The following is a 21,815-nucleotide window of genomic DNA, read 5'->3' as shown; positions in this document are numbered from 1 at the left end:
GTAACTAAAAGGTACTAATAGCAAGTGAAAACTGGGACCCAACTCAGTGCAGCACTGATGGGGACTGTATTACAAACAGCTCTTTAGGACTCCACCGAGCAGGGGCATCGCAGCCTCTGGTGGGAGTCCTCCGGAACTCCAGCAGCACGTTCGTTTGTTTCGGGGATGACATCTCGTCTAATAACCTCATGAAACTTAGAATGAATTCTATAGCATTGTGTATCATTTACCCAAAAAACAATAAAGTTAGGGGGCGCCTTAAGCCGCTGCCTTCGACTCAGGTCATGATCTCAGGGTCCTGGGATCGAGTCCCACATCAGGCTCTCCGCTCAGCGGGGAGCCTGCTTCCCTCTCTCTCTCTCTGCCTGCCTCTCTGTCTACTTGTGATCTCTCTCTGTCAAATAAATAAATAAAATCTTTAAAAACAGAAAACAAAAAAAAACCAATAAAGTTAGGCATTTTGGGTCCATTTTCCTGCATTTAAGAGGACACTTTACGTTTTCAGTGGCTGCATGTAATGAACTGAGAATCTGCTGTAGCTGAAGCTGTTGTTAATCTCCGGGTGATATACATGTGTATTAGTCAGAGAAATAAAAGCCTTGGTTGTGTGGTCTTACTCTAGCACCCAAGAGAGTGAAGATACTGTGCGAAACATTGAGGTCTGAGAGGAATTTTCCTTGGTATACTTTGTCTTTTTTAAAGGTCACTAAAATGATTATAGAGATGAAGTCATTTCACTTGGGAAGTAAACTAAAATGAGACTCTGGGCAGATAAGGAAACTAGTAATGCTAAATGCATGAAAGGGTACGGATGTGGCAGTCCTACAATTTTTCAAAAAAATTCCAAAGCATTAGAGGCAGAAAGAACCACCTGAAGCTTTAATAAGATAGTTAACAGGGAAAAGAAAATACAGTGGTTTTTTCCATTCTAAAAAAATGAGCATGTAGGGTTAGGTATTTCTTCGCATTCTACAAATCACAAATAAGTAGAGATTTAAGAGTGGCTGGGAAGTAATAAGTTAGGTAAATACTCCCACTCCCATGAAGTTCTTTTATCCCTGAACACCTTCTATTGCTTGGGCACACCAGAATACAAGACACTTTTCTTGAGAGAAATGTGTGTAACCTGTCTTTTTTGTGTTTAGAGATTTTACTCCCTGACAGTTGCTCCCAAAGTGACAGCCTCGGCCGCCCCTGCAGGAGTGCCTTCACAGCCTCAGGACCTTGAGGTCAGGCCCACTGAGTGGCTCACTGGAACCCACACACGGCCTGTCTGTCTTTGGTAATATAAAAGCGTTGATCACTTCTCACTTTATTTTAAATACAGTTTACCAAATTACCAAACGGCTTAGTGATGGCTTCTCTGGAAAACTATGCTCCTGCATCAAGAAAAGTTTGTTCATTAAAGCCGGCAGCAGATCTGAGGACTCCAGCAACTTAGGAACCTCTCATGTGCTTCGTCTTGCATCCAGTTTGGTAAGCATCTTTACTGTCTCACTCTGTTCAGGAATGCTTCGGTATCTCGATCCTACAGAAAAGAAAAGCTATTGTGTGTTTTGTTTTATAATACTTAAACTAAAAAAGGATCCGCTGTATAGGTAAAGTCCTTTTTGAATCTAATGACCGATAGACATTAGATTGTGATGTAGTGTGATGTTTGCCAACTTGGCATTGATAAATTCCTAAAAATACAGTTGTTCTTTCTTTTTCCAGACTACTAAAGGAGCTTCATCTTTCAAGATAACCCGTGGAATCGAAGGAGTTGGTGGTAAATTAAGGTTTGTTAAAAATAAGTAACAGTAAATGACGAGTGAAAACACCAGAAAATATTTGATTATAAGGGAACTTTTCTGTTTTATCAAGGCAGTTAAGGATTTATTAAACAGACACAAGAAGAAGGCTACTGAATTTAACTACATGAAAATGTAAAACATCTTTATGCCTTAAAGTGAAAATTCAAGTAACTGGCAGTAAGATTTGCAACATACAGAACATGGAGAAGATTATTTGGAAAATATAAAGAATTACAAATTAGAAGACAAGCAAATAGGAAATCGATGGACAAAGGGTAGGAACCGTCTATTCCCAGAGGCAGAAGCCAGAAACACTGATCTTTAGTTGGAATCACAATGTGATGCTATTACCCGACAGACTTATGTATCGTGTTGGCGGTGTTAAGAGGGAGAATCTTTTCTACGATTAGTGGAATAAATTGATACAACTATGTAGAAAAGAATCAAGGGAAATCCCGTCATATTGAAAAGGAGCATATGTTGCAAATTAAGTTTTAATCCATCTGGGCAAAGATACTCTTTATTTTTGTAAAGCCTGGAAATACTTTAAATGCCATCTGCAGGGAAATGGGATAAGTAAAGTGTGATCTAGTGATGTGATGAGACTAGTACACAGCAGTTAAGGGATGAACTAGATTATTCCAGTTAAATGTTTTGTGGAAAAACAAGATGTTTTTATGGTATGAGTTTTAAAAAAATATAATAATATGTAGTGCTATCTTTAAAAAAAGCTGGTGATGCCTGGGATGCTCAGGTCGTGATCCTAGGGTCCTGGGATCAAGCCCCACATCGGGCTCCTTGCTTGGCCAGAAACCTGCTTCTCCTTCATCCTTCTCCTCCTGCTTGGGTTCCTTCTCTTACGCTCTCTCAAATAAGTAAATAAAATCTTTAAAAAAAAAAAAAAAAGAGTACTGCTTACGATTATGCTTGTCTCTAGAGTGGGAAGGAGGGAGTAAGTTCAGTCGGAGAAGAGTACAAAGACATTTTCAGCTTTAATTGCCATTTTTTTAAGTTCGTACATGAAATTTACTGCTTTAAGTGTACAGGCCTTTGGCGTGAAGTGGCATTAAGAAACCATCACTACGGGGTGCCTGGATGGCTCAGTGGGTTAAAGCCTCTGCCTTCGGCTCGGGTCATGATCTCAGGGCCCTGGGATTGAGCCTCACATCGGGCTCTCTGCTCAGTAGGGAGCCTGCTTCCTCCTCTCTCTCTCTCTGCCTGCCTCTCTGCCTACTTGTGATCTGTTTGTCAAATAAATAAATAAAATCTTAAAAAAGAAAAAAGAAAGAAAGAAACCATCATTACTGGAGTGCCTCCGTGGCTCAGGGTTAAAGCCTCTGCCATCGGCTCAGGTCATGATCCTAGGGTCGTGGGATCAAGCTCCATACCAGGCTCCCTGCTCAGCAAGGGAGCCTGCTTCCTGCCTCTCTGTCCTCCTGTGATCTCTGTCTTGTCAAATAAATAAATAAAATGTTAAAAAAAATTTAAAAAAGAAACCATCACTACCATCCATCTCTAAGAAGTTTTTTATGTACCCCAACTGAAACTCCAGCTATTAAACAGAAACTCCCCACTCTCTTCCTGCAACCCCCTACAGTGACCGTTCTATGTTCTATGATTTTGACTTCTCTAGGTTCCTCCTGAAAGTGGAATCATGTTATTTGTTCTTCCAAGACTGACCTATTTCACTTAGCATCATGTCTTCAAGGTGCATCCACGTGTAACATGTCAAGATTGCCTTCCTTAAAATAGTTCTTAAATATTGTATGTTTTAGTCGATGCGTATGTGTATTTTCATACTTCAAAATAATTTTTCCAGAGGAATTGGTTGAGTTAACAAAGATGTAAGGAAAACTTATTCTGATTTAGATAATTCACTGTAATTTGTTTTTGATGCAGTGTGACTTCAACAAGGGAAAGCATGGCCTACACTGTGGAATGCCTGCGGGACCACGTGTAAGTACCTGCATGGGTTGAGGACACCTGCTTTTAAAGAAACACGTAACTGCTCAGGTGTTGCCTTTTTTTTTTTTAATATTTTATTTATTTGACAGAGAGAAATCACAACTAGGCAGAGAGGCAGGCAGAGAGAGGGGAGGAAGCAGGCTCCCTTCGGAGCAGAGAGCCCGATGCGGGGCTTGATCCCAGGACCCTGGATTCATGACCTGGGCCGAAGGCAGAGGCTTTAACCCACGGAGCCACCCAGGTGCCCCAGGTATTGCCTTTTTGAATGTTGCCTTATGACCTCTGATTTTGGTTTTGGGTTCTTGCTCGGAAACGTAGAACTTTGTGCTTACCACAGGGCCTGAAACTTAATACCGAGAACATTACATTTACGTAGCGTGGACATTGGTTTTACATTTTTGACCCGAAGCTCTCATCCTAATGTCTTCTGTAGTGATATTCTAATGGAGTTCCTGCTCAATGTCACCACATCACCAGAATTTCGTCGTGGGGAAGTGGCTGCCCTTCAGTCTCAGCTCAGGACTGACAAAGCTGTAGCTTTTCAGAATCCACAGGCTCGTAAGTACATTTTCAGATCCTGTTTGGTTGCTTCTAAGATACTGGGTTTTTGAGGGGCACCTGGGTGGCTCAGTCGGTTGCACGTCTGCCTTCGGCTTGGGTCATGATCCTGGGGTCCTGGGGTCGAGCCCCACATGGAGCTTCCTGCTCAGCAGGGAGAGTGCTTCTCCCTCTCCCTCTGCTGCTTCCCCTGCTTGTGCACGTGCTCTCTCACTCTCTCTCTCTGCCAAATAAATAAATGAAATCTTGTTTAAAAAAATAAAAAAAGATAATTGGGATTTTGAGAAGATCAATTTGTAGAGGGAAGAAATTGCCATGGAATTTTTTCTCTGCTTGTGTTTAAAACTGCCTTTTCCAAAAACTGGTCTAGTTTCTTAACTATGTAATTCCAGTGTTTCTAAACATTCATGTTGTTGATTGCTTTTCATCTTTGAGAGGATGTAAGTTAATTATAGAATCCCTGTTTCAGAATTTAGAATATGGTGTTTTTTCAACAGTTTGTTGATACCAAACCCACCAACAGTTCATGGTTGCTGCTGGTATTACTGTTTAGCCACTTACCTTTAGTGGATCTTTCCAAAGCAAACACTCATTTTTTAAAAAACAAGACCTTTTTTGGTGTTCATATTCTGGGTTTATATAATGTTAAATATAAAATCTTGACAAGTGTGCCTAGCAAAACAAGTTAGTAAATAAGCACCCCTGGCTCTTAGAAGTCCTACAACTTCAGTAGGAGCCGAGGTTTGCAGGTGGGCCACTCGGGTATAAACAGGTGACCAGCTGCAGGGACCCTGCGTGGGATGGGCCTCCCTCAGAGTGCAAGCCTGTCAAGTGTCTGGAGCAAAGTGAGAGCTTGGTTGATGTTACCTAATATTATTTCCTGGTGATACTTTGTTTTACAAGGGAGTATGATCTTCCTTACTCTGGACATCCACCCAGGAAATACAGAATTGTAGAAAAGACGACTTATGTGTCAATAGTGGCTTCTTCCCTGCTGTCAGCAATGAGGCTCCAGCCCTCAGCCTTTCTGCCTGGATAGTTACTGCCATCTCCTGGCTGCTCTCTGCCCCCAAGTCCGCATCTTCAGTCCATCTACCGCGTTGCCCTTACAGCAATCCTTCTGATGTGAAAATCCTTAAAAGGTTTCTTCCTGTCTGTGGGATAAAGTTCAAACTCTTCAACTTAGCATGATGTTAACTTCCACAGTCTGGCCCCCGCCCACCTCTCTTGCCTCTGCTCTACCTTCTTCCCTTCCCTTCTGCAATTTCCCCGCAGAATCCATTGTCATTCTTTATGCCTTTGTCTGTTTTCTCTGCCTGAAAGGCCACTCCCTAATCACTCCCCTAGTAACCCCCTACCCGTTCTGTAAGACTCATTCCAGATTTTACTTCGGTTACTTCTTTCCAATTCCCACCGCCCTTCCCTTGCACCCCTGCGGCTCTTTTGCTCTAGTGCTGACGTCACACCCATCATGCCTAATTTCACCATTTTCCCTCTCAACATATTGAGGGCAGGCATTGATTTTGTCTTACTCGTCTCTGTATTTCCAGCACCTAACAGTTCTGGCGCAGGGAGTTGCCCCAGGAATGAGCAAAGGCACTGACCGAAGCGGGAAGCAGGGACAGTGTCCGTGCTCCAGCGAGGAGTACACTCTGACCCCCGCAAGCTAGCGATAGGACTGATCCCTGGCACTTCCATATTTCTTTTTTTTTTTTTTTTTTTAGATTTTTTTAATTTATTTATTTGACAGAGAGAGATCACAAGTAGGCAGAGAGGCAGGCAGAGAGAGAGGAGGAAGCAGGCTCCCTGCGGAGCAGAGAGCCCGATGCGGGGCTCGATCCCAGGACCCTGAGATCATGACCTGAGCTGAAGGCAGCGGCTTAATCCACTGAGCCACCCAGGAGCTCCCTCCATATTTCTTCTTAACCTGACACCTCCTCATGACTTAGAGACCGTTGGAGGAACTTCGAGGTAAATGACTTTCCCAAGGTCACATGGTACATCGGTGGCAGAACTGTAACTGGACTCAGACTCCTGGCTGAAACCCAGGCCATTGTACTTTCCAGACGATAGCAGGTCGATTCACGTTAGAGAAGTGGTCAGGCCAGCCCTGGTATGTAGAAGCTGCTGTTATATAATTTCTTACCTTTCTCAGCACACTCAGCAGGCCGACTTTTAAATTTCTTTCTTTTGTTTTAGATTTTATTATTTATTTGACAGAGAGAGATCACAAGCAGGCCGAGAGGCAGGCAGAGAGAGGGCAGGAGTGAGAAGGAGATAATTTATAAGATAAAATATTCAGGTGTTCAGTGTTTAGTCTGTGAGCACTGACAAATGTACACAGTTAACTCTTGAACAACATGGGTTTGAATTGCATGGGTCCACTTATAGGTGGATTTTTCGATACATACAGTACAGTAATGCAAATGTCTTTTCTTCGTGATTTTCTGAATATTTTCTTTAGTGTCCTTTAGTGAGGGAATACAATGTATAATTCATTTACCATACAAAATGTGTTAATCAACTGTTCCTATTATCAGTAGGGCTTCTGGTCAGCTGTAGGCAATTAGTAGTGACGTTTTGGGGGACATGAAATTTATATGCAAATTTTTGACTGCACAAGAATGGGTACCCATAGCCATTGCATTGTTGAAGGGTCCGCTGTGTATCTGGGTACCAGCCCCCAAGCGCAAGACATAAAGTGTATCTGCAACTGCAGAAGTGACTCTTGTATCTCTTTCTAGTTGGTCTCCTCACCCCCCGCTGGTCATTTTCTGATTTCGGATCTATGGTAGATGCGATTTGCCTGTTCTGGAACATCGTATAAACGGAAGCATGCAGCATGTATTCTTTGGTCTTCTTTTACTCAGCGTGTTCTTTGAGGGCTATCCATGTTGTGTGCACGTATCAAAGGTAAACAGCAGCAGATCGTAGTGCAAGTGGTGAGGACAGATTTTAATCTAATAACTACTGCAATCAGGAAAAGAGTCCTGCATGCATGAAACTCAACCTGGATTTGTCCAGAGGGCTTTCTAAGGAGAGAATGAGAGAGTAAGGTTGGGGCTGAATAAAGTCAGGGAAGGAAAAGATGACAAAAAGTGGGAAAGGTCTTTGTCCATGTGAAACCTCCAGGATTTGCTCACTGGGAGGCAGGGGCCTGATTTTTCAGTGTTGGCTGAAGAAACAGTAGCTACCTTGAGTTTTCTGAGGCAGGCACTCAGGGGGACTGGCGTCATCCTCGGTGAGGGGACTTGAGCTGTTAGAAACTATGTTAGTGTTTGGTGAAGTCTGTGTGTGGTAAGTCAAGGTTGAGGCCTAGTTGAGAAGAGGGCTCAGAGGACACTGGCTACAGTTTGGTCAAGGAGAAAGTCTTTGTCAGTGTAAAGATAGTTTGTTCCTTCGTATGTAGTGCCCATGTACCAGGATTTACTCATCTGTTCACCTGATGATTAGACATTTCATTGTATCCAAGTTTTCGGTCATTGTGAATAGGCTACAATAAACATTCTTACAGGAGTCTTAAATTTCTCCTGAACTTGCTTAGTGGATTGGTTAGTCACAGGGTGGGGATGTGTCGAAGTGCTAGCCTAGTTTCCAAAGTGGTTGATCAGTTTACACTTCCCACCAGCAATATAGTGACACTCCAGTTGCTCAGCATCCTCGTTAACATTCTGTGTTGTCTGTGAGGATGAAATAGCATCTCCTTCTGGTTTCACATTGCATTTCCCTGGTGATGAAGGATCTGAGTTAGGCACCTTTTCGTGTGTTTAGTGGGCATTCCTGCATCTTTTGGGGACCGTCTGTCCAAGTCTTTTGCCCGTTGTCGTTGTTAATGTTTTGGTTTTGATTTGTTGGGAGTTTATTGTGTATTCTGGGTGGGAATTCTTTGTCAGACAGATGCATGATGAACGTACATGGAAAGGAGAATGAAAATTTAAAATATTTTACAGGAGCATCTAAAACATAAACTGGTTGGGGTGACTGGGTGGCTCAGTGGATGCTCATCTGACTTTTGATCTCAGGTCTTGGACTCAGGCTTGTGAGTTCAATCCCTGCACTGGGCTTCATGCTGGGTGTGGAGCCTACTTACAAAAACAAAGAAACAAACCAAAAAAAAGCACACTGACTGTGAATAAATCTCATGGAAGATATGAAAGAGCTTTACACAGAAAACTATAAAACATTGTTGAGAGGAATTCAAGAAGACACGAAATAATTGGGAGATACGCTTTGTTCATGCCTCGGAAGATTTGATGTCATTGAGATTGCTGTTTCCCACGACTTGATTCATGCAAGCAATGCAATCCCAGTCAAAATCCTAACCACCTTTTAAAATTTTTATTTTTAGGGGCGCTTGGGTGGCTCAGTTGGTTAAAGCCTCTGCCTTCGGCTCAGGTCATGATCCCAGGGTCCTGGGATCGAGCCCCGCATCGGGCTCTCTGTTCTGCAGGGAGCCTGCTTCCTCCTCTCTCTCTGCCTGCCTCTCTGCCTACTTGTGATCTCTCCCTGTCAAATAAAATATTTAAAAAAAAATAAATAAATAAAATTTTTATTTTTATTATTTTTTAAAGATTTTATTTGAGAGAGAGAGAAAGGGATAGGGACCGAGAGCAGAAGCAGAAGGTGAGGGAGAAGCAGGCCCTCCTCCCCCTGCCCTGCCTCCCCCAGGAAGAAGCCTCAGGAACCTAGCCATCTTTTTCTTTTTTTTTTTTTTTTTTTTTTTAAATTTTATTTATTTATTTGACAGAGAGAGATCACAAGTAGGCAGAGAGGCAGGCAGAGAGAGAGAGAGGGAAGCAGGCTCGCTGCTGAGCAGAGAGCCCGATGCGGGACTCGATCCCAGGACCCTGAGATCATGACCTGAGCCGAAGGCAGTGGCCCAACCCACTGAGCCACCCAGGCGCCCCCATCTTTTTCTTTTTCCTAGAAGATATGAACAAGTTGATTCTAAAATTTATATGGAAATGCAAAGGGTCTAGGATGGCCCAAAAAGTCTTTAAAAGAACACATTTGAAGAACTTACACTGCTTATTCCCACTTACTTTTAAGACTTACAGTAAAGCCACAGTAATCAAAATCTTTGGGGTAATGATAGCTCGTGAAACAGAATAGAGTCCGAAAATAGAGCAGTCACAACAAGTACTGTCAATTGATGTTTGCCCAGAGTGTCAAGTCAGATCCGTTCAGTGGGGGAGAGGGGAGTCTTTTTGGTGAACAATTCTGGGTAAGCTGGGTATGCATCCGTTTCTTCTGGATTATCTAATTTGTTGTCATGTAGTTGCTCATAATATGTTCTTAAAATTGTATGTATTTCCTTGGTGTTGGTCATGACCTCTCCTCTTTCATTCATGATATTATTCTGGGTCCTTTCCCCTTTCTTTTGGATAAGTCTGGCTAGGGGTTCTTCAATCTTAATAATTTCAAAACCAGCTCCTAGTTTCATTGATCTGTTCTGCTGTTTTTCTGGTTTCTATTTCATTGATTTCTGCTCTAATTTTTGCGATTTCTCTCTCCTGCTTGGTTTAGGCTTTATTTGCTCCTCTTTTCCCAGCTCCTTTAGGTGTTAGGCTAGCTTGTGTATTTGAGACTTTTCTTATTTGTTTTAAAGATTTTATTTATTTGTTTATTTGACAGACAGAGATCACAAGTGGGCAGAGAGGCAGGCAGAGAGGGAGAGAGGAGGAAGCAGGCTCACCGCCAAGCAGAGAGCCCGATGTGGGGCTCGATCCCAGGACCCTGGGATCATGACCTGAGCTGAAGGCAGAGGCTTTAACCCACTGAGCCACCCAGGCGCCCCAGTTTTCTTATTTTTTGATAAAGTTTTGCATTGCTATGTACTTTCCTCTTGGGACCACCTTTGCTATATCCCAAAGGTTTTGGTGTCTGTGTTTTCATTTTCATTCATTTCCATGAATTTTTAAAATTCTTCTTTAAATTCCTAGCTGGCCCATTTTTTTTTTAATTTTATTCATTTATTTGACAGAGATCATAAGTAGGCAGAGAAACAGGCAGAGAGAGAGAGAGGAGGAAGCAGGCTCCCTGCTGAGCAGAGCGCCCGATGTGGGGCTCAATCCTAGGGCCCTGGGATCATGACCTGAGCTGAAGACAGAGGCTTTAACCCATTGAGCCACCCAGGCGCCCCTGACCCGTTCATTCTTCAGTGGGATGCTCTTTAGTCTCCAAGTCTTTGAGTTTCTTCCAAATGTCGTCTTGGGATCAAATTCCAGTTTCAAAGCATTGTGGTCTGGAAATATGCAGGGAATAATCCAAGTCTTTGGTATCACTTGAGACCTGATTTAGGACTCAGTATGTGATCTATTCTGGAGAATGTTCCATGTGCACTGGAGAAGACTGTGTATTCTGTTGCTTTAGGATAGAATATTCTGTAAGTATATATTCCTTAAGTCCCTCTGATCCAGTTTGTCATTCAGAGCCCTTGTTTCCTTGTCGGCCCTCTGCTTAGATGATCTGTCCACTCTGTGAGTGGGGTGTTGAAGACCCCTATGATTATTGTATGATTATCAAAGTGTTTCTGTAATTTGGTTATTAATTGGCTTATATAATTGGCTACTCCCAAGGTAGGAGCATAAATATTTGTAATTCTTAGACCTTCTTGTTGGGTATAGACCCTTTAAGCATGCTATAGCATCCTTCTTCATCCCTTACTACAGTCTTTAGTTTAAAATCTAACTTGTCGGGGCGCCTGGGTGGCTCAGTGGATTAAGCCGCTGCCTTCGGCTCAGGTCATGATCTCAGGGTCCTGGGATTGAGCCCCGCATCGGGCTCTCTGCTCGTCAGGGAGCCTGCTTCCTCCTCTCTCTCTGCCTGCCTCTCTGCCTACTTGTGATCTCTCTCTCTGTCAAATAAATAAATAAAAAATCTTAAAACAAAAAATCTAACTTGTCTGATATGAGGATTGCTACCCCAGCTTTCTTTTGAGGTTCATTAGCGTGACAAATAGATCTCTACCCCCTCACTTTCAATCTGGAGGTGTCTTTAGGTCTAAAATGAGTCTCTTATAGATAGCACATCGAGTCTAATACCCTATTTCTTTTTTTTAATATTGTATTTATTTATTTCTCAGAGAGAGAGAGCGTGCCCAACAGGCAGAGTGGCAGGCAGAGGCAGAGAGGAGTAGGCTTCCTGCCAAGCAAGGAGCCTGATGGGGACTTGATCCCAGGATCGTGGGATCATGACCCGAGCTGAAGGCGGCAGCTTAACCCACTGAGCCCCCCAGGTGTCCCACCCTGGACATTTACCCCATTTACATTCAGAGTAACTACTGAGAGAGATGAATGGAGTGCCATTGTATTACCTCTAAAGTCCGTGTTTCTGTAGACTGTTTCTTTCCAGTCTCTGTCACTTTTGGGCTCTCTCCTCACTTCGAAGATCCCCTCTAATATTTTTTTACAGGGCTGACTTTCAGTTTCTCTTTGTCCAGAAAGCCCTTTATCTCTCTTTCCGTTCTGAATGACAGCCTTGCCGGATAGAGTATTCTTCGCTGTATGTTTTTCTCATTTAGTACCCAAAGATATCTGCCAGCGCTTTCTGGCTTCCCAGGTCTCTGTGGATAGGTCTGCGGCCAGACTAATGTACCCACGCCTGTAAGTTAGGAACCTTTTGTCTTGAGATGCTTTCAGGATTTTCTCTTTGTCTCTGGAAATTTGCAGGCTTCACTACTATCTGTTGCGGTGTTGATCTGTTTTTATTGATTTTGAAAGGGGTCCTCTCTAGGTCTTGAACCTGTATGCCTGCATCCTTCCCCAGATGAGGGAAGTTTCCAGCTATGATTTGTTTAAATATATTCTGTGTGTGTGTCTCTCTCTCTGTCTCCTCAGGGACCACAACAATTCTAATATTGTTTCACGTTTGGTTTTGCTGATTTCTTGAGGCCTCCCGGCATGGTCCATGAGTTGCTTTTCTCTCTTTTCCTCAGCTTCCTTCCTTTCCATCCACTTGTCTTCTCTGTCATTTCCTCTCTCATCTGCCTCACGTACTGCAGCTGTTAGAGCACCCAATTTAGACTGCATCTCAGTTAAAGCATTTTGAATTTCAGCCTGATTACATGTTATTTCTGCACTAAGAGATTTTCTAGTGTCTTTTATGCTTTTTTCAAGCCCAGCTAGTAACCTTATAATCATTATTCCAAATTCCAGCTTTGACATTTTACTTACACCCCTATGGATTAGATCTGTGGCAGAGAGTATGTCCTCTGGTTCTTTCTTTTGTTGTGAATTCCTCCTCCTATTCATTTTGCCCAGAGAAGAATGGATGAACAAGAGAGTAAAATAAAAAAATATCAACCATGACCCAAGCGAAATACACACTAGTGAACTTCAAAGAGGCCAGAAACCAAAAACTAATGAAAAAAGAAATGTGGGGACGGGGAGGCAGGGCAAAAAGAGAATATAATCTCCCAGGTGGTCAAACCTCCAGGAGGTACTGGGTTGTTAAAAGACACCAAACCTGAGAGGGCTGCGTGGCTCAGTCCGTTAAGCTGCTGCCTTCGGCTCAGGCCATGATCCGAGGATCCTGGGATCGAGTTCCAGTCAGGCTTCTTGCTCTGCAGGGCCCCTGCTTCTCTCTCCGCTTGTGCATGCATTCTCTCTCTCTCTCTCTCTGACCAAAAAAACCCCACAAAAACCCAAACCACCAAATCCCAAAAGTGTAAAATCACCAAAGTTACATATACACAAACATAACACTGAATACAGTGAAAGGAAGCCAAAAATGAAGAATATATCTAAAAAATGTAAATATAGAAAATGAAAATTTAATAAGACTTAAAAAAGAAGAGTTGATAAAATAAGAAACTAATTGGAATGGAGAAAAGAAAAAACAAAAAGGAAAAAATTTTAGACTGAAAGATAAATCATGAAAAAACCTTTGAATTCTATTTACTGTTTTCCCCTAGTGTTGGGATTTTGCACTCCCGTGTGCTCCTAAACGTGGGTGTTCACCTGTCCTTCCAGGTGTTTTCTGGGGAAAGGGCCTGCTGTGCTGATTCTCAGGTATCTCTGCCTGCGGCGAGTTGTGCCACCCCTTGCCAGGGCTCAGTGTAAACTGCTTCTGGTTGCTCTGTGCCACTCTTGTTCCCTGAAGGCTTTGTGGGCCACTTTAGAGGATGAAAATAAAAATGCCTGCGCCCTGATTTCCAGCCCTAGAGCTGGAAGATCTCGGTCCACTCTTTTCAGTAAACTATCAGGGATAAGCAGCCTTCACTTTTGTGCGTGCCAGACTTTGCAGTCTCCTGTGGTTCATGCCTGCCCCAGTCCTCCTGGGAGAAGGCAGAGGTCATCGCTCTTTCTGTCCTATGCAGGTCCCCCACACATCAGCTACTGCCCAACCTAGCCACGGTTTGCGGATTATGGCAAACTCAGTCCAGAACCCCCTCCTCTGCTCCCCGACCCTATCCAATTTCCCCACTCCAATGCCTGGGAACTCTGCTGGCTCAGACACCCCATGCTTCCTGTGACCCCAGGGGTCCTGAGACCACACTGTCCCACCTTGGATTCTGCCCCACCTCACCACCTGGGCAAGGACAGCTCTCACTGGAGCAGATTTCTAAAGGTTCTGGTTTTATGCTTTAGGGCTACCTCACTTTCCTGTGGCCAGCTTACACAGGCTCCCTCTCTGCACAGAGGATCTTCCCATATATCCCTGCAGATTCATTTCTCTGCACCGCCTACATTGCAAAAAGTGGTCACTTTTCTATCTGTAGAATTCCAACGATTCTTTCCTTATGTCCAGGTTGAATTCATAGGTGTTCAGAATGATTTGATAGTTATCTAGCTAAATTCAAGGGACCAGATGAAACGAGGTCCTCTACCGGTGCACCATCTTGCCTTCCCCCCTCAGTTTATTACTTTGTTTTAAAAGATTTATTTAGAGAGTGAACGGGGTGGGGGGAAGGGCCAGAGGAAGAGAGAGAATCCTGACACAGACTTCACTAAGCTGGGTCTGACATGGAGCTCATTTCCAGGATCCTGAGATCATGACCTGGACCTAAACGAAGAGTTGGCAGACTGAGCCACCCAGGTGCCCCTCCATTTGGTTTAAATGTTAAAGACATTTATTAATTCACAAGATATCCGATGAGGGGCAGAGCAGGCTCCAGGCCCACAGTGCCTTGGCATGCTTGTAGGGATCCAGCTTCCTTCTGCTATTTCTCCTTATCCTGAGGCTGGGTCCACTCCTAGCTGCCAGAAGCCCTTCAGTGTTAATCTGGGCTTCAGTTCCCTGGTTTAGAACACTCAAACGTTGGTTTCTTGTACAGTAGACTGGGGAGAGTTTAGGCTACCACAGCATTTTCTGGGTTGTGTAGACTAGAGTTCAGGCTACTGCAGTGTTTTCTAGGTTGTAGCTGTTGTATGTATTGGTTCCTGGTTTTCCCACTATGACCTGCTTAAGGGATGTGGAAGGACTGGTACCCAATATAGAGCCAGGGGAAATGCTTACTCATTCGTGAGTTTTAGGAATAATTATTAGCAAAGAATCCTGGATCTCCTTTTCTATGGACACAGAACTTGTGGCCGAGCAGAGTTGTCTGACTGGCTCTTGCCAGTGAGTTCGCTGAGGGAATACATGGTGGCAGGTCTTCCAGGAGAGGTATGAGGTGAGGTTCTGTGCTCTGTGGAGTCCTGGGAAGGGAGTTAGGCACATGAGCAAAGAGAGAGAAGAAATGGCCGCTGGGGGGGGGCACCTGGGTGGCTCAGTGGGTTAAGCCTCTGCCTTCAGCTCAGGTCATGATCTCAGGGTCGTGGGATCGAGCCCCACATCAGGCTCAGCAGGGAGCCTGCTTCCCTGACCCCCACCTCTCTCTGCCTGCCTCTCTGCCTACTTGTGATCTCTCTCTCTCTCTCTCTGTCAAATACATAAATAAAATCTTTATTAAAAAAAGAAATGGCCGCTGGGGTGGGGAAGGCGGTGGATGAGGGGCTGTGTATGTGAGCACCAAGACAGATGGCTGAGTCTGCTGAGATTTGAAATGGAGCACAAAATGTGCCTCTGTTGACCATTGGAGGTAGCTGATTGTCCTCCTTGACCTGGTTCCTGAGAACTGGGCCAGAACCTATTGACCTCACCTCCCCTGCCTCCTTTCCTCCCTTTCCAGTCTGTTAAGCCTTGGATACTGGCAGGACCATTCCATCCAGCATTTTGTAAGACTGTCTAAGGAGAGGGAGAGGAAGACAACTGAAATTCACAGGCACAAGTAACCCCCTCCCTCTCAATCTCCCCTCATCATCCCAGAGGCCCAAGGTTTTAGGGATTCTTTCTTCAAAAGAGAGAGTTCCAGTGTTCACTCTCTCCAGTGGCATAGGAAAGTGCTCATTTCCCAACATCCTCACCAACACAGTGTATTAGCAGCCTTTTCAGTGTTGTTAATCTGATATGTGAAAAATGTTATCTTATGGTAACTTTATTATATATTCCTCTAATTTGGGGGGTAAAGTTCAAAATCATTTTATATGTTTAAGAGCCATTTATGTTTTACTGTGAACTGTCTGCTAAGTAAGGAATTATTTTCTTGACCTTAGTAAAATGATAGTAACACTATTAAGCTCTGTAGCTTCTAGCAAGCAGTGAAAGGATTTGAGAGGGGAGGGTGACTCATTCCCAATCAGATTGAGAAATTAGCCAATTGACCCCAAGTGCTTGGGCATGCAGGGAATCCTGGCCCTAAAGATGGAGCCTATGGGTAGATTCTGTAGGAAATGCAAAGAAAGTTTAACGTGGTGGTCTCTGGCAATAAGGACATGGACCTTACATTGAGCTGAGGGTGACCCCAGGCTTTAGGAAGATGCAGCGAGGCCTGTCTAAGAGGCCTGAAGCCTCTGCCCCGGGCTCCTGAGGCAGCTTTCCTAACCAGAGGCAGGGACCCACCTTGGAGACCCGGGAGCCCCAGGCAGTGTGTCAGTGGCCTGCCTTCCTTCTTCCTCTGCTGGGCTGGCATCTCCACACTGCAGGCCAAATAGGGTGTGGTGAGCATCTTTTAAGTTTTTGTTTCAATATCCAGTCTGTTGTGGATGATATTCTATAACATACAATAAAAATGATTTCCTAGATACATAAAATGCAAGATAACCTGTGAACTACAAGCTCAAACTATTTGTTAGGAGAATCAATAGACCTAGAACTCCTGTATCACATTGCAGTACGTTTCTAAATGCTACTCAAATTTTGTTCTTAAGATAGTTCTACTTTAACAAGACTTTAGAACACAGATGTTATCTCCCTTTCCCCCTCTTTTATTTCTGTCTCCTTTAGCCCAGCTCCCCACCCTGGAGCTGAACAAGTCCATTTCGTCAGCAACTTTTGCTTGTGCCTTCCCCTCCTGCAGACGGTCTGTGAGGCCATTTTATAACCCTAGAGGCTTTTACCCACACAGGATGGAGATGAAAGAAACAGGGTCAGATGTAATAGCCTTGATTTATTTATTTGCTTCGACATTTATTGGCCCCATTTTGTGATTTGAAAATACTATTTCATCATGATCTCGCATTTTGAGTTTTATCTGAGTCCTAAGTAGTTTGTACATGGCCACAAAAAAGCATATTTCGAAGAAGAACACTAAGATCTGATGTTTTGATGTAAAATACTTGTCTTTCCTATGTATCAATCATGGGACACTTTAAAGATTTTATTTATTTATTCTGAGGGAGAGCATGAGTGGGAGGGGCAGAGGGAGAGGGAAAAACAGGCTCCCAGCTGAGCGGGGAGCCCAGTGCAGGGCTTGATCTCAGGTCCCTGAGTTCCTGACCTGAGCCAAAGGCAGAGCTTCACTGACTGAGCAACCCAGGTGCTCCACAGGGTGTTTCATTTGTAAAATCATTAATTCTACCATTAAATCATTAAATAGATTCTATTTACTTTGGTTGCAACAGCTTTAAATTCAAAAGAAAGTAAAGGAAAAAAAAAGGGAAGAGAATGTAAAAGTCCCTATTTCTCCCATGAGTCCACACATCAATCGCTGACCCCAAAGAAGAGCAGCAGAATCCGCATTTGCTCTTCTCCTGGGGTGGGTTCTGCAGGGATGCTTTCCGGCTTCACTGAGCGGTAGCTTGTCTCTGTGTGTGTCTCTCAGAATATTTTCCTCAAGTCCGTTCTGTCAGGTAACTGATAAAGGCATTTCTACCAAAGACAGAATGTCATCGTAACGTTCTAAATTTAGGGCTGGGATGGAGACCACCTTCTGGAGATTAAAGGTAAATGAACATTCACCCTCTTCCTTCCCGAATTGTTTCATTTGTGAAAGTGCCTGCCTGGTTCAAAATGTTAAAAATATGTTCAGAGGGAATGCACTGACTGCCTGTCTCGTGCCCCTGTCCCCAGCAGCTGCGCCTGCTGCCGCTGTCAGCCACGTACTTGATGTCACCAGGGCCCTGGTGAAGGATGGATGGGTGCCTGGCTTCTCATCCTTTGCTGTTACAAACAGGGGTTCTGACAAAACAGAAATAAAAACAAAAACAAAAAACCCTTGTAGACGTGTCCTCTGCATGTGTGGAAGACCCTGCCAGTGGGATCGTGAGCCCTAGTTACCCTGTGTCTGCCGTATTGACGATCATGAAGATTTTATCGTCATCGTGACAGTGTCTTCCATACAGTTTAGAGATGTGCAAGGCTGGGTGATAGTGATATGACACAAAGGCCTTTTGTAGCGATTCCCTGATTTGATGCCTCACCCGCTCTGTTAACAAGTAAGAACAGGTATAACTATGCTCACAGGAAAGGAGACGGATCCAGTTCATGGCAGAACAAGGACCAAATGGCCTGAAGCTCCTACAAGAAAAAGTTAGATGCTCTTCCACAGTGGACCAGGTCAGTTTTATGACCTGCAAAGATTTCTGTCTGGGTTGGTGGCCAGGGCTTTGGCCTAGGCCATTTGCTGGGGGAGTGGATGGCAGTGAGCCTTCTTTCCTGGGCCACACCTTTAATTTCACCAGAGATGTGCTGAGGAAAGGAACTTTCCATGGCAATGACGTGGACTTTGCTGATGTCAGCTGGGCAGAGCGAGACATCGACAGACTCTCCAGATGAGATCCGAACACTGGAGGCAGAAGTGACATACTAGAAGAACTCGTCCCAGTCTTCATGCCAGCGACCGCAGAGGTTAGACTCAAATCCAGTCTGGAAACTGAAGAGCACCAGGGATGAACAGCACTGGATGAGGGGGATGGATGACAAACAGCTTGGCGTGGCGCCATTGCAGATTGCCCATCAGGGGAAACTGGCAGTCGTCGATGAGAGGCACTGCGAGCAACTAACCGAGTATCAAAAACAGATGGAAGACCTGCAAGATCGAGACTGTGCTGGGAACGTGAAAGATGACTTCCTTCAAGAACGGAAACTGAGCTCAGAAGGTTGAAGCAACAACTTGCAGAGATGCAGCAGCTGAATGAGAGTTGAAACAATGTTGCTTCTGATGGCAGAGCAAAACACCAAAAGTTGCTTTTGGAGCTCCAAGATGTAAGACATCAGCTGGAAGAATCTATTCTGTGGAACAATGAGGATTCTCTGGAAAACAAGATCGCTGTGAGGGCTTTAAAAATAGGGAAAGAGTTACTAGCAAAATTGTGTGGGGCTAAAAAGAAGCTGTTGGAAGAGACAAACAAGTCTGGGCAAAGTCTCAAAGAATGGTCACCGGTAGAGCATGCACATTTCATTCAACTTGGTCAAGAGAAAGACCTGGAAATACTACACCTCCAAAAGAGGATGGAGCAACGGACGCCGGCCGTCAAGAAATGAAGAAACTGCTGTCCTCTGCTTTAGAGGAGCAGAAGCAATTGACACAATGTGTCAGAGAGCAAGACGTGTGCATTGAAGAGCTTAGAGAAAGGCCAGAGCTTCAGGAGGAATTCGGTAAGTCGACGGGAATCTTAAGAAGCCATGACATTTTACAGCCATCCATGCAGGACAAAGACATGTGTCCCCCATCCAGGACAGACAAAAATCCCCATGTGAATGCAGACCTGGAGTGGCTAAGACAACAGAGTCTCACTGTCCCCGTAGTTGACCCTAAAATCCTAGACGAGATTGTCGAACTTGAGTATGAGGTATTTCAACTCAAGGAGTTAAAACATGATCTTGGGGTGCCTCGGTGGCTCAGTAGGTTAAGCAACGCCGTTGGTTCAGGTTGCGATCCCAGGGTTCTGGGATCAAGCCCCGTGTCAGGGTCCCTGCTCAGCAAGGAGCCTGCTTCTCCCTCTCTCTCTGCCTGCTACTCCCCCTGCTTATTCTCTCTCTCTCTTTGTCAAATAAGTAAAACTTTAAAGAAGAGGACCTCAAGGAGGAAGGAAAAGGACAACCGAAGATCACTGACAATCAGCAGCAGGGGAAGGTAGGACTGCTGCAATCTTTACAGGAGCAGAAGCAGAAAGTAGACCATCTTCCTACCGACAGGAGATGAATGTTAAGCATGCTCAGCTCCCTTCAGTAAAAGACAAGCAGATTCAGAATTTGCAAGACACTATAGAACAGATGAAAGCCTGGTTCCCTGACAAAAATCCTCCTATGAACAAAGACCTGGAGAGCCTGAAACAACAGAGTCACACTGTCCCTGTGGTTGACCTAAAATCCTAGTTGAGACTGTAGAACTAGAGTGTGAGGTCTTTCAACTCAAGGAGTTAAAAGAGGACCTTGGGGGGAAATAAAAGAGCAACAGATCATTGACAACCAGCAGCAGGGGAAGGTAGCACTGCTTCAGTCTTTACAGGAGCAGAAGGAGAAAGTGGACCGTCTTCAACACCGGCAGGAGCAGATGAACACTGAACACGCGCAGCTCCTTGCAGCGAAAGACAAGCAGATTCAGAATTTGCAAGATATGACAGAACAGATGAAATCCCAATTGCCTGACAAAAGCCTACACATTCCAACAGAACATCATGATGATGCTGAAGTGATAAGTCGGCCTCTTACTAGAGAGAATGGAAGTAAAAAACCATGATTTATTATTAAGAAGAGGAAGAAGTTTAGGGTGCCTGGGTGGCTCAGTGGGTTAAGCCTCTGCCTTCGGCTCAGGTCATGATACCGGGGTCCTGGGATCTAGCCCCGCATCGGGCTCTCTGCTCAGTGGGGAGCCTGCTTCCCTTCCTCTCTCTCTGCCTGCCTCTCTGCCTGCTTGTGATCTTTGTCTGTCAAATAAATAAATAAAGTGATCAAGGATTAAGAAGTCACTGAATGCACACCTACAGGAAACATCAGTGTGGGTTCAGAAATATATCAATTAAAGCAACTAGAAGTGGAACTAGCTTTACGAGAACGAGAAGGAGTGGAAGGAGCTTAAATCCCAAGGCCATGCCAAGACACTGTGGGCACTGGAGTCTGCTCTACCTCTCAATGAGTATCTTGTGAGTTAATAAATGTCTTTACATTTAAACCAAATGGAGGGGCACCTGGTAGGCTCATCATTTGAGAGGCCAACTCTTGGTTTTGGCTCAGGTCATGAGCTCGGGGTCCTGGGATTGAGCTCTACATCAGGCTCCTTCTCAGCAAGGGGCTGTTCCAGGATTCTCTCTACCTCTGCCCCACTCCCCCACTCTCTCTCTCAAAAATAAACCAAATGGAGTTGGTCTTCTGTTACTTACACCCTGAAACAGCCTAAGTGATATTCTAAGTGTATTAACCTATTTCCATTTCCTTGATGAGTAAGCTCAAAGCAGGAGGGTGTGTGTGTGTGTGTGTGTGTGTGTGATGTCACCCAGCTCAGTTCTGAGCTCACAGAAGCAGACAGATATCTTATCTTCTCTTCATATCCACTGACAAAGCTTACTGCTGCCTTGACTGCAGTCGGTGCTAATGCTGTACGAACATGTCCCCCCACCGCGTCCATGTCTCCACATCAGCAGACACCTGTAAAAAAGCACATACCATTGGTGACTCAAGGCAGCAACTCAACACAGAAAGACACTAAGGGACAAAATTACCTACAAGCCCAGATTGTCCAAGGAAAGCTGACCCACAAAGCTTTAAAAGAGTAAACAGGATTCCGTTGTCTAAAGTAGTGCTTTTCAAACAAAGAGTTGCTACCCATCCATGTCAGAAGATCAATGTAGTTAATAAACTAACTGGAGTTAGACCCAGAAACATCTTAGGTATTACCTGGAGCACATGACCTCATTTCCCTTTGCTTGAAGAGTAAGCTGAAAGGGGCAGTGTGTGTGTGTGTGTGTGTGTGTGCGCACGTGTGCCTGTGTGTGCATATGTGTGTGCAGGGTGTGTGCTTGTGTGTGTGAGGTATCACCCCACTAGGTCTGAGTTCCCAGGATCAGAGAGCCTGGAGCCTTTATAAACTCCTGATTCGGATAGCGATAATGAGATTCACGAGAAACTAAAAAAGAGGAACCTGAACATGCCATCGTGGAGGGAGATTACTAAAGTCATCATAAGGAATATATAAAGGAAGAATGTCCTCCCCCCACTCCAGTACCAGAACAAAAGGAGGGAAGAATTGCTACTGTGCCAGGGCAAGTGGCGCCGTCACCATCGGCTCCACCTTCCTAT

At 44.4% G+C, this 21,815-nt stretch overlaps 1 protein-coding gene and 1 long non-coding RNA gene across 5 annotated transcripts in view; one reads left to right on the top strand and one right to left on the bottom strand.

Moving 5' to 3' along the window:
- Positions 1-1,124: 1,124 nt before the first annotated feature.
- Positions 1,125-21,815, top strand: part of LOC123936228 (cytochrome b-c1 complex subunit 2, mitochondrial-like) — a 28,159-nt gene continuing 7,468 nt past the window's right edge. Inside the window, exons 1-6 of one of the 4 annotated variants that reach the window (XR_006817174.1) lie at positions 1,125-1,229; positions 1,328-1,476; positions 1,714-1,778; positions 3,693-3,749; positions 4,192-4,316; positions 5,867-6,012. Coding sequence is in view for 1 of the 4 variants with exons in the window: in XM_045996899.1 (XP_045852855.1) it covers positions 2,058-2,068; positions 3,693-3,749; positions 4,192-4,316 (193 nt within the window). In the remaining 3 variants the exon portion in view is untranslated. Of the gene's footprint in view, positions 1,283-1,327; positions 1,477-1,713; positions 1,779-1,822; positions 2,069-3,692; positions 3,750-4,191; positions 4,317-5,866; positions 6,013-21,815 lie in introns of those variants that run through there. The other 3 variants (XR_006817175.1, XR_006817176.1, XM_045996899.1) reach the window with 3 other exon arrangements.
- The window catches only part of LOC123936233, a 28,093-nt gene continuing 26,632 nt past the window's right edge, over positions 20,355-21,815 (bottom strand). Inside the window, exon 4 of the long non-coding RNA XR_006817182.1 lies at positions 20,355-21,164. This is a non-coding gene — a long non-coding RNA (uncharacterized LOC123936233). The remainder of the gene's footprint in view (positions 21,165-21,815) is intronic.

This window comes from Meles meles, unplaced genomic scaffold, assembly GCF_922984935.1.
Source record: "Meles meles unplaced genomic scaffold, mMelMel3.1 paternal haplotype, whole genome shotgun sequence".
NCBI lineage: Eukaryota > Metazoa > Chordata > Mammalia > Carnivora > Mustelidae > Meles > Meles meles.
This window is presented reverse-complemented; position numbering and strand designations above follow the sequence as displayed.